Source organism: Protomyctophum bolini (assembly GCF_963924005.1).
Source record: "Protomyctophum bolini genome assembly, chromosome: 12".
Classification (NCBI taxonomy): Eukaryota; Metazoa; Chordata; class Actinopteri; order Myctophiformes; family Myctophidae; genus Protomyctophum; species Protomyctophum bolini.
This window is the reverse complement of record NC_137873.1, coordinates 10,145,213-10,158,662: the sequence shown is the minus strand read 5'-3', so window position 1 is coordinate 10,158,662 and position 13,450 is coordinate 10,145,213. Positions and strand designations below refer to the sequence as shown.

The window sequence follows — 13,450 nt, the reverse complement described above, 5'->3', positions numbered from 1 at the left end:
TACACTTATGCCATATCACAATAGCAAATACCCTAATGTATGTCACTCTAGTGTAGTCTGCCTTTCAATTATTGAAAGGCAAAATGTGACTATACTTTTATTAGAATGACTGTCATTGTGGGGTTTTTTTTTCTTTCTATGAAAGCATGGAATCATAGCAAAAGAATGATGTATTGGTTAATTAGAGTGAATACAGTTCAGAACTGAAGTCAAGTTAAAACTCTTAAATAGTATCTCTCATTCAGAGACAGTACTACAGTCAGACACCTACTGTATGTCATCATGCATAGCGGAGGTTGCATTTCCTTTGTTTTCATCATAGGTGTCTTTCACGCCTCTGAGTGTGACTAGACTCAGTCAGTGAGCACAGTCTCGCGATCGAGAAAGGCCGTCATAGGCAGACCTGTATCCCGAGAGAAGACAGACTATGCACCCACTGCACACTAAACGAAGTGGAAACCGAGCTACACTTCCTAACCATCTGTCCGTTGTACCAAGACATCAGAGACACATACTTCCCACAGATTACAACCACACACGGAGATTTTGAAAACATGACCAATGACAAAAAACTCCCATATCTGCTGGGCGAAGTACAACAATGTGCAAACACAGCAGCAAGATTTGTGAGTTGCTGTGATAGGAGAAGGATATCAAATGGAACACAACCACCCTAAAGACTAATCATTGTGTATATTCCTGCACTATACCTGCATCGAGTTATCTTGGTACACAGAAGTTGATCTATTGAAGATTCTGACCTTCAAAGTACATATTTTTTGGTTTTGATTGTATTGTATTCTTTCTGCTTTGGCAATGTAAACGTATGTTTTCTCATGCCAATAAAGCCCTTTGAATTGAATTGAATTGAATTGAATTGACTAGTCTTTGTTTGATGATCTCTGACAGTTTTTACAACATCTCATTGATAATACATCTTTCTTTGAGATTTACATTAGACAATTAAAAATCTGATATTTTCTCCCCGATTCCGATTTCTTGAAAATCATGAGATCGGAGCCGATTTCCAATCACCCAATCCGATCGGGACAACCCTACAGTCTACCATTCATTTCCATAGAAGCCAGTAGTATGAAGATACTTGAAGCGACACCCGACGTTTGTAGCAAAATGTACAAAGCTACAATCCAGGTTGAGCTGGCTTCAACTGCAGCTACAAAACGACCAAGTATTCACCTTAATCTCCCCTCACGTAAATTCCTGTGTGTAATGTTGATAAACTATCAATAAAATGATTTCCGTCAGCTAGTTACGTTTGACTTTTTATGTTTTTGATCGTCTGGCGTTCGACACTTCAACAGCGACTTAATGGCGACAGATATGCTTCGTGGCTTTGTATATCTTAGTTTGTAGCTGCATTCACAGTTTTAACTAATTCAGATGGAATATGAAAATAAATATAATTAAATTAATGTCATAAGAATACACAACTGTATTACACATATAACTTTGCAAGTGCTTTTATTTTTATGAATTTATTTTTAACATAATGTTATGTTAAAAAATAAATTAATTCATAAAAATAAAAGCACTTGTAAAGTTATATGTGTAATACAGTTGTGTATTCTTATGACATTAATTTCATTATAATTTTTTTCATATTCCATCTGAATTAGTAGTCTTAAATGTTGTTGACAATCTACTTTCATTTAGTATGTATATTTATGTGATTGTGACAGTATTTTTGGGCTGTTTGAAATTGTGACCACTTGCTGGGGACAGGCTAAATACAGGCATTTTTGGGTACAGAGCCTGCTTTTAAGCACACTGGTCGACACAAAAGATACAAAGCTACAAAGCAATGTTGTAGCTTTGTATCTTAAGTTGACACCAGCTGGACTTCCTTGTAACTTTGTACAGTAGCTGTTGTAGCTCGCCCTGTCGGATGTATCTTTGTATCTTCATGTCGTTGGCGTTCATTGAAAAATAATGGTAGCCTGTATCTTTATAGCTGCCAGTGGTGTGATTAACGCAGTGTGCAAATGGAACTAAATGGAACTGTAACAATCCATTTGTTATATTTGCACATTAAAAAATGTACACTAATAAATTGACTAATTAACACACAGATGTTTCTACTGTGTGTGTGTGTGTGTGTGTGTGTGTGTGTGTGTGTGTGTGTGTGTGTGTGTGTGTGTGTGTGTGTTTTAGCAATAGAGACAATTAAGCTAAATCTAAATGTTGCTCCGATTGTAGTGACTCGTCTTGATTGAAGACGCTAAAAAGCACAAATTGTGGTTGTAAAGACGGACCCTTTACGAGTGCATTTGTACACACTTAGTTAAATTAACACTGTGCACAACGTGCATGCGTGTGACTTTATCAACATTATAAGAGTATCCCATATTCACCCCAGGGTGCATAACGCAGTCAAACCTTACAAACACTTAACCTCTGTAATGTGAATTATTGCCCTGGGAATATAATTTGTATGCAAATGTTGGAATCCAGGACGTTGCAATTTGCTCCCGTACACTGTATATACGCATATCGAGTTAAATATTTAATATACAGTATACGGAGTTAAGTGCTTCTTTCTGCGGTTGGGAGAAGTCTGAGAATGCAACGTTATCTGCAAGCGCTGTCTGTGAGAGAGGGCTTCTCTTCAGCTGCTGTACACAGTGGGCCTGGCGTCATCATCACAGAATGCCTGAAGAGAGAGTACTGCTTTCATGCCTTGTATAATGTGCATGCAGTCAGTGTTTTATACACTATCTATGTGTGTAAAGTATATACGTTTACTTTACAGTATCTATAGGTGCGTATAAGATACTGTTCACACATTGTAGATGGTCTAGATACAGAATAGATTCTATTCTGTATCCACTTTGTATGAATACAACAGTATTTCATACTCATTTCATACTCACGATACATCATTAATAGGTTCAAATGCTCCTCATATTTTAACAACCCACAAAATAAAGTCGTGGTTCTCAAAGTGGGGTGGAGGGACCCTCGGGGTTCCTTGAGGACGTTCTAAATGGATCCTTGCGTAACGTAATGTATTATCTCTTCCATTTATCAGAGTTATGGGGGTCCTTCAAATTAAAACCACAACCACAACGCAAAGATCATTTAAAAATGCTTCTGCTCAGCTTGAAGCCTTGGTCTGGTGTGTAGCTACTACTACCGCAAAATACACCCAGGTGAATGTATAGTGAAAAACAGGCTATGCCACGGTGAAACCAATGACACGAACAACAAGCGTATTAAAGGTAATATGTCTGGACAATGGGAGGCCATTATTGAGAATCTATCTCTCTATCATCATGCCGCCGTGTCATTACGCAACGCGTGTGTGTGTGTGAGAGAGAGAGAGAGAGAGAGAGAGAGAGAGAGAGAGAGAGAGAGAGAGAGAGAGAGAGAGAGAGGGGACCAACAGTGTACCTACACAGTAACAGTACCCCCAGGGTATACCGAGGCACAGAGGGAAGCAAAGACGTAAAGAAGGAGAGACAGGAGGAGAGATGGAGGGGGAAGAGAGAGAGGGGGGGGGGTCAAAGAGTGAGCAAAATAGAGATGCTGAGATACATGGAGGAGAGATGGAGAGAGAAAGTATTGGGGAGAAGTGTAACTGTGTAAGAAAGAGAGAGATGACAGTCGCAAGAACAAAGAGCCTGGAAAGAGAGTGATGAAATACAGAGAGAGAGAGAGAGAGAGAGAGAGAGAGAGAGAGAGAGAGAGAGAGCCCAGGGAGTAGAAAGAGAGGAAATTTGAGCAGCAGTGTTTCGAGGAGGAGGAGAAGGTGGAAGTCCTCCTACCTCACCTCCCGGAGCGAGGGATGGAAGGAGAAATCGAGGAAAGTAAGGAGGGAGGAAGGGAGGGAGGGAAAGGGGGGGGGGGGGGGTTAAAGAGGGATGAGCAACTGTGGGGTGTTGGATGAAGGAGGGAATAAGAGGTGGTTATAGAGAGAGAAGGGGGGTAGGGAGGAGGAAAGATGCAGGAGGAAGGAAATGAAGAGAGGGGAGGCAGTGGAAGGGGGGGAGGGAGGGTTAAAGGATGAGAGAGAGAGAGCGAGAGAGAGAGAGAGAGAGACAGTGGGGGGGAGGGATGAGAAGGAGGAAGAGGACGAGAGAGGGACGGACGAGGAGGAAGTAGGGATGGAAAGGAGGAGAGAGAGAGAGAGGATGAGAGACGGAAGTGGAGGAGGGAGGGATGTAGGAGGAGATGTGGAGGGGAGGGGGGGGGGGTAGGACCCCCCGTAGGGTTAATTACATCTCTGTTCTCTGTCAGCGAGACTCTGACACAATCTGAGTCCTGTGGCTGCAGGCTGCCCCACACACACACACACACACACACACACGCACACACACACACAAGCGTGCGCGCATGCACGTTTGTATTTCCGTATACTTTGAGCACACATCACACACAAACACAGCATGACATAGACAGGCGATCATGCAATAAACACACAAACATGCTCTTGGGCGCATACATAAGAGCTATAATGCACAAGTGCACACGCATGCACGCACGTACACACACACACACGCACGTCGCACGTGCACCGGTCTCTCCCAGAGGAGTGTGTTGTGTTGTTCTGTGGAGACTACTACACTACATTGAGGAGGGGGGGGGTGCATAAATCATGCATAACATGACCCATATGTAAATCACTCATGTGATGTCATAAAGATAGCACATCAGGCTTCTGTCCCATGCATGGCGGGTGGCTGATGACTGGGGGAAAGTAACTGATTACATTTGCTCAAGTGCTGTACTTATTAAGTAACATTTTGAGGTTCCAACTACTGTACATCTCAGATCCAAATATTGTACTTACTTTGTAGATTTTTATTTTAAAAAAATGACAAAACATATACATTAACCACTTCATTTGAAATGCGACGCATTGTTACCTATTTTCAGAAGATTGATGTATATATAGGCCTACATTTGAAAACTCGGAAATTGGACATTCTTGCATAATAATTTGTACTTTCACTCAAGTACATTTTGAATTCCCGATGTGTGCTTGTAACAGAGTATTTCTACGTTGCAGTATTGCTACTTTTACTTAAGAAAAAATTGTGTCCCGATCGGATCGGGTGATCGGAAATCGGGGGCCGATCAAGTCATTTTCAAATGATCGAATCAGGAGCCAAAAAACGTGATCGGGACATCCCTAGTATCAATATTATATCCATAGCATAATATTAGACTGCTATTGTCTGTGATTTGGGATATTGTACTATTGTGATATGGCATAAACGTGTTCTATAAAAATCTAAATGTCGGATCGGTATCGGCAGATGCTCAAAATCAAATGATCGGAATCAGATCGGGAGCAAATAAACGTGATCGGGACATCCCTAATTGTGAGTATATGCCTTTTCTGCCACTGAAGGTTGTGTCCCCTGGCGGGTGGCTGATGTCTTCCTTTTTATAGGAAAACAGCCAACAGAGAGCAGGTTGCCTTGTGTTGTGTGTTTTTACTGCTCTCACACTTTATTGTCCAACAACGTCGATAAGACCACAGGTCATTACCACGTGGCTCCACTGCAGCCTTGGGAAAACACCAGACAAGTGTGTGCGTGCGGGCGTGCATACTGTAGCTCCAACATGCCACTGTGAAACTGAACAACACAGTATGTGTCTGTACGCTACATGTTCCTATACAAACCTTTACCACTTCATAAATAGGTATTTAGGCAAATAATACAATAACGATTTTCCATTAATAGCGATCTTAACAGAGACATTAATAGCGAAAACAGCAAGATCTACAACAAGCTCATCATAATGCATCACAATGCGACACCTGGGCATGTCTTACGTATACTGTACGTGTTTAAATACCTTACTACACAGATCAACGTTGACCTTTGTTCTTATCCGACGCCGACAGCCATTGTTTCAGCCCCTCCTCCTCAGGGATGCACACACACTGTCTGCAACACGCCCTATAGTCATAAGTCACCGGTGACACTACAGTGAACAAAATGGTGCCGGGAAGGCAGAAGAAATGGACCTGAGTTACCCCCCCCCCCCCCCCTCTCTACACCAAATATCTTTGCCAAAAATAGACAATCACAATCACAACCTGTCGCAATGCGACGCGTTGTGAGCTTGTAGATCGTCAATTTGTGGCGAATATATGTTTCCCCCCAGAATAGACATGCTGGGGTTTAACAGTATACAGACTTAACCCATTCTGACCGGGCACCCATTTTGGTGTTGGCATCATGTTATGCTTTAGCTATTGAAAAATAGCAGATCTACAAGCTCATATCGCGCCACCGAGTGGCGCGATACGAGCTTGTAGGTCTGCTATTTTTGAAAAATTCGAAGAACGACTGACATTTTTAGAATCTGATCTCAGGTCAGAATGGGTTAATCAGACCAGTGTGTGTCCCGTGGATACCTCGTATGAATCTGATCTCAGGTCAGAATGGGTTAAACCCTCTGGTCTTAGTGATACGAAATGGACATGAGTTGCGACTGTACTTAATTGGTCTGCTCTTGTTTCCTTCTACTGCAAATATACTGCAAACAGAAATACAGTATAACTGATCTACAATGTTTAGCTTGTACAGTATATCGCCTATTTCTGGCGGATGTTTCCCCTCAAACTAGCGCGGGGGTGGGGCGCGTTGTGTTTCAACTACAGTAAGTGGTCAGACAGAACAAGCTTTAGACATCGATCCACCTTGTAACATAATGACTATGATTAGGCTATGACCTTTCAAGGTCACGAATGGTCAAAGATTTTGACAAAACTGTGCCTTCCTATTTGTTGAGCAGAGTAAACATGGCATAGGTAGGATGTAACTCTAACCTGTGTTTACATAACAGAACAATTAATACATATTTTACCAATGTTTTCACTGTTTTGGTAGACGGACGTTTTTGGGCTGCCAAAACAAACAGTGAAAACACCAAAATACAGCGAGGGGGCAATGTGTAAATAATATATGTCATTTTGACATATATGATAACCTTGACCTCCGAAACTCTGAACCCAGTCTTCAACGGATAGGTTTATAGCTCAGAAATAACTCAACGTTAAGTCAACACAAGTTTGATAGCCCTTAATCAATGTTACAGAATGAAAGCTAGTGACAGGATGGAATAAATTGAGAAATGGCAAGAGCTAAAGTGTGGAGAAAGAGGGGAAGAATACACACGTACGGACGCATGCACTCATGCACACACGCACGAACACACACTACTAACTCACCAAATAATAAAGATATGGATGAAAAACCCAGTTCTACCATTTCTCTGACCTTCAATCTTGACTCAGTTAACCCCCAGAATGTAATCAGTTGATCTATGGAGCCCACTGCCCTCCGAACATGGCTGAGAGTTTCCTGACATTCAGTGCAGCCATTTTCCTGCAGAGTACGTATAGCTCACACAAACACAAACAAACAAGCCCCTGTTGGCACGGGACCACAAGATAAATCAACAACGTTTTATCTCCTCCGCTGGTGGGTTTTGATGACTAACTGTGATGTCCTATTTTGAATTACCAATGCCTGGTGCAAGGGTGACGGCGTAGTATTTTAATCCAAGGCTGTAAAACTTTTTATTTTATTTTTTCCCCCCTTCCTTCTTTCTTTCTTGGAGAGTTGGCAGGCCGGTCTGCTTAGTATTCTCTTTATGGGGGCAGACAGACAGTGCTGCACAGTGTAGAAGAGAGTAGACACTGCTGTGAGGATGTTCTGTCAGTCCAGGAGAGAGCTATAGTACATGTACCTAGAACCGCTACAGGCTGCTTTATACCCAGAATAGCTGATCTACAAACTCACAACGCAACGTGATGCGGTGATGTAGATTGGCCACTTTCAGGGTAACAGGAATAGTGGGCACCAAGGAAGAGTTGCCACCTCAATGTCAAATTGGCAATACAATATTTGGAAAATGGTAATTAACCCATTCTGACCTGAGATCAGATTCTAAAAATGTCCAAAAATAGCAGACCTACAAGCTCATGGCGCGCCACTTGGTGGCTATTTTCAATAGCTAAGGCATGACATAATGCTAACACCAAAAGGGGTTCCCGCCCAAAATGGGTTAAATTAGTAATGTAAGGTATGCATGATGCTTGAACATTTGATAAGGCCTAATAGTTCTATGATTCCTACAAATTGCTACAAAAGCTTAATAGCGAGACATTTTGGGCATAAGAACAGTTGAAGGGTAAATCTTTACATTTTGGAATGTCTCTCGTCCACTCTTCCTGTATGTGTGCGGCAATAAATGACACAGAATGTGAAATCCTTCTTCTCTCTCTCTCTCTCTCTCTCTCTCTCTCTCTCTCTCTCTCTCTCTCTCTCTCTCTCTCTCTCTCTCTCTCTCGGGAGTGCAGTGATTGAGAACAATGATTAGCCTTTGTTAATTAAAGTACATATTTTTTGTGTGATAAGAAACGCCCCGATAAGAAACCAATCACGCTCCATGTAATGACAACAATATGAAATCCCATATTGATTTGCAGAAAAACTATATTTTTAGCTAAGCCTGCCATCGGCACCGTTGAAATCGAGATAGCCATCGTCGGTTGTAAAGCCACCACAGAGGAAAACCATGTTACAACATCAAAGTGGAGTTACGTCTCACAGAAGAATAAAGACTTTCTTTCTACTTCATTATAAAAGGAGCCTTCCGCGGAAATAACGCGACGGCTCCCGTAATCCTCCTGACAAATCAGGAAATCTCCCCGCTTTGTGTCTGAATCCCCATGGGACCCCCCCCCCCACCCTCTTTATTAACCCGTTCTGCCTTAATTAGCTAATAGGATTGTTTTAACCGTGATCCCAGAAAAGAATAGCCTCCAGGAAGACAAACACCAACTCTTTGTGACTGTGCGTGTGACTGTGCGTGTGTGTGTGTGTGTGTGTGTGTGTGTGTGTGTGCGTGCGTGCGTGCGCGCAACATAGTTAACATGTGTGCTAGATTGCAAACATGCCTATACTATATAGTACCGTATGTCTTGAAATGCACGTGCATGTGTATGATTTAGTTTGTGTTAGCTGTTTGTGTGTGTGTGTGTGTGTGTGTGTGTGTGTACAGTATAAGCATGCACTCTGTGTGTACACAGTGTGCGTACACACACACGGCCACCGTGCATGTGCGTGCTTCTCACTATATGCAGTACATTCATATGCACCATGTCATCTGTGGCACACACGCACACGCACACACTCCAGTTTGGTTCCATCCCCCTTAATTAATGCACCCTCCTGCAAGAGTGCCAGTGGGATATGAAACCATTTTACCTGATGATGCAAACGAATGAAAACAGCACTCTGCTGTGGGGATGCAAATGTAGATCACTCACATGTTTTTTGGAAATGTCCCAAAATGGATATGTTTTGGAAAATGATACATGAGCAGATACAAAAGATATTGGGATACGAGGTGCCTATGAAGTGTGATGTTTTGTATTTAGGAAACCTGATGGGGGGTCAGATACGAGGAGAGGATAGATATTTGATAAACATTTTATTGGCGGCAGCAAAGAAAGCTATCACAAGAAAATGGGGACAGATGGAACCTCCAACACAGGAACAATGGGAGGACTTGATTCAGGAGATTCATTTTATGGAGAAACTAACACACAGTCTGAGGCTACAAGAAGAAAAAATGGAGGACAAATGGTATAAATGGACAATATTTAAGGGTATAGGGGAATGAGAGACAACTGTGGATGCCTAGAAAGATGTATGTAACTTTTTAAAACGCAAGGTCGATGCCTGTTGTATTTTTTTATTTTTCTGTTTTTTATTTTTTGTACGTCTGTGATGTTATATGTATTGTAAGTTGGTTTTTTCTGTCTTGTCTTGTAAAACAATAAAAATTTAAGTTAAAAAAAAAAAAGAAAACAGCACTCTGCTCCCCCCCCCCCCCCCCCCCCCCCACTCTGCTCCCCCCCCCCCCCCCTCCTCACCTGACACATACTACACGCGTGGAAACGAGGCGCTCTACACCAGCTCACGACGCATCCCACCGCCAACCGTAGTGAGCTTGTATAGATTGCCCATATTCAACTAGAGCACAAACCAGGCTTTCTGAGGGCGGTGTATGTGCGCGTGGCCCCCTCGCATCTCAACGTGTTTTCTCGTTTCGTTTAATTGGTGTTTTTGGCAACGCGACGCCCGCCACCAGGCTTTTGTCAGCGCAGGAACTGTGCATGTAAGCACATCTTTTGTATAGGAAGATGAGAAAGAGGAGGCTGTTCCGCAGCTTACCCATCATTTTGTTTTTTCCTCGCACAAGCGCCGCGCTTACAAATGGCACAATATTGCACGCGTTTGTATACAGTTGTGAAGACAACATTTTTAGGATGTTGATTTTATGAATGCCGTTTTTTGCACACATTTGACATTTTTAACCCCAACCATAAGACCGAAATAGCCTGATCTACAAGCTCACATTGTACCGTGCTGCGAAACGTTGTGAGCTTGTAGATCTGCTATTCCCGGTACACAACAGTGCCGCGTGACTAATGATAAATCGACCGTAACGTCAACCCTAACCATGAAACCGTTTCTCTTGTGAGGACCAGGAAAATGGTCCTCACAGCGTCTATTTCTCTAATTCTACTATACTGGTGGGGACATTTGGCTTTCACAGGCATAGTAAAACACACTGTACTGCAGACACAAACTTATACCGGTGCATATACTTGGCAACTCATTTTCCTCCACTTATGTCTGCAAAACTAAAGATACAGTTGTGCAAATAGCCTTATGTGTTCTGAACTGTCTTCTTTGTGAGGAAGGAGTTCCAGAAGAAATTCCAACAAACAAATGCTTTACTTCAGAAATGTTATTGTGGGCTCTGAAAATGTCTTCGACTGCCCCAAAATCTGCATTCAATAAAAAACATAGAAAAAACACTGCTTGACTACTAAGTCTCTCCAGAAGCCATAAAGATACTGAAGGAAACTCCATGACAAAAACCCTTCTGGACTTGTAATGATGTGATGGTAAAACCACGTTTTAAACATTGACGTCAAATCAAGATGTATATTGTTAACAGCATTGTCAAAGAAAATGAACACATCAATCACAATCAGGATGGAATATGAAAAATGTGAAAGACCTGACGGAGGGACGGACGGACGGACGGACGGACGGACGGACGGACAGGGTGCAAAACATAGTCTTGGCCATGCCTTTGATCGGCCTGGCGGAGACCACTATTTCAAAAAGTATAAACATACGAATGTGTGTTACTTCTGTGTCTTATACTGGCAGTGACCTTTGGTGCTGATCAGTCCAGCGGATTCCAAGACAGACAGACCGACAGACAGACAGACAGACACTCTTCTAGACTATAGACAGCTAGAAAATTCTGAAAATAGCCAATGTCTCCAAATACAATGCCTCGCATCGCAATTTTGTAAATTGTTAACATGTTCTTTTTGTGGTTGTAATCCTACCTCTCTCCCCAGGCTGGTGCGTGCGTTTCTCCCAGGAACCTGCAGACCAGTCGGTGGTGCTCGGGGAGAAGGTGGCTCTGTCCTGCGTGGTCTTCAACTACACCGGCATCGTCCAGTGGACCAAGGACGGGCTGGCCCTGGGGATCGGAGAGGGCCTGCGAGGTGAGATCGGGCCCTGTACGGAAACTATATATTATTCTCAACCTTTTTCCATTTCAAGAACCCCTAGTTTGATATGCATTAGCCCACGGACCCATTATTTGATACAATTTTTTATTTTTATTTTTATTTCTATCTAATCTATAAAATCCTCAGTGTTCAATCAACTCCGACAGCGTACGAATGGAATCAAATGAGGTTTAATTTGTACACTGTCAATGTGCTATCATAGTTACAGGCCCGTAAGTGTCCATTTGGACCGTGTTGTGCCGTACAGCACGAAGGAGGGTATATTTCAGAAGTTCAACATTCTTAGCAAAAGTTAAATTATAAAATTCAGCCAGAGGGGGAAAATCTTACACTGCCAGACAAGGAAGGGGGGAAAAAAACAGACTTCACATTTTTACATTTCATCCATTTATATTAAGGGTGACACTTTTCATCCAGAGTGACTTATACAATGAAGTGCTGCAGTAAGAATATGCGTCATTTTCGGCAGCAGTATTAACAATCGGGGCCTGATATAACACACAAAGACTGGAGCGCCGAGGGGGGAGAGGAGGCTGTGCGAGCCATCAGGGGGTCTAGTGGTTTCGACTGGGGCTGTATTGTAAGCCGAGGGTCACAGTTTCCATCATCCCTATACAAGAGCCAGTGTGTCAGTCACCACCACCGGCGCTGCTGTGTCCATGGCATAGTGTTGCTGTGATCAAGACATTGAACACTGTGCACCATGCAGGTCCCTGAGTCCCTGCTGACAGCAGGGCTGGCTGGCTGGCGCGCTGTGTGTGCAGCTAAAAGTCCTATAATAATGTAGCACTTGATGTATGTGGTCACTGGAGGAAGAAAAAGGGCCCTGAAAGGTCCTGTATAGTGATTTATTTCAGGCAACTGGAAAAAAAAAACCCCATTGAGGAGGAAGGAGAGACCACTGCACAATGCTAAATAATAGTTTTGATAGCTTTTGTTTTAGGCAAACGAACAGCAATTGCCTCAAAGAAATCTTAGAGAATATTAGAGTACAATAAGGACTCAGGCAGAAGTTCAGACAGACATTGGAGTCAATGAGAGCCGGCTGGGAGCGGCTTGTGAACAAACACTATTCCGGTTACATTGGTTTAATCGGTTCAGGGTTAGGTTGTTTTCACATCACTTGGTTGTATTACATTAGGCATTAGGTTGTTTTTCGATGTGCACACAGTACAGTATAACTATATCGGGGCATCTACACAGTGGCATGTGTTGCTTCTGGCTCGGCAGTGTCGTGAGATTTGGTTGTCAGAAAGTCAATGATGGACTGTCTCACGATACTTTGGCATGTTAAGCCAACCATTGGTCTGTGGTCAAAACTCAAAAGCCTATACAGGACACGTCCAGACTTCCAGAATAGAGATTGAATTAGGTAGAATGTTGTAGAAAAGAATGATTTGTAATGTTGTGTGTTCGGAGTATTGTGCACTGGGAATAGCCGATCACCACCATCATAAAATGTAGCATCCGTGATGCGTTTGTCTATTTTCCATGCATAGAACGTACTTTAAGTAGAAATAGGGCTTTGCACTGCCAGTCTTTTATTTGTTTGTGTGTTAAATAGCTCTATATTCCAGTCATTATAGTCATTGCTATAAAGTGTTTGTTCAGTTAACAGGGGTCTGTCCAGCTCCAGCAGAACATACTTTTTTCCGGTCAGGATACCAGTTTCATCCAATCAGGAGAGAGAAGTCATAGAAGAGTGCAAGATAAACAAGTGAAATTGGAAGCAGGTGAGACAAATAAACGAGCAGACGCAGCTGGAACTGGAACACCGGCTGATAAATGGTCTTTGTGGCGTTCTCTCTCTCCTGATTGGGTGAAATTATTTCACCAGAAAAG

General features: G+C 42.6%; 1 protein-coding gene across 2 annotated transcripts in view; it reads left to right on the top strand.

Annotated features, from left to right (window-relative positions):
* LOC308325196 (kin of IRRE-like protein 1) overlaps positions 1 to 13,450 on the top strand; it is a 104,154-nt gene that overhangs the window by 46,964 nt on the left and 43,740 nt on the right. The window contains exon 2 of one of the 2 annotated variants that reach the window (XM_080777632.1): positions 11,432 to 11,581. In XM_080777632.1, coding sequence (XP_080633758.1) covers positions 11,432 to 11,581 — 150 coding nt within the window. Of the gene's footprint in view, positions 1 to 11,431; positions 11,597 to 13,450 lie in introns of both variants that reach the window. The other variant, XM_080777631.1, reaches the window with a different exon arrangement.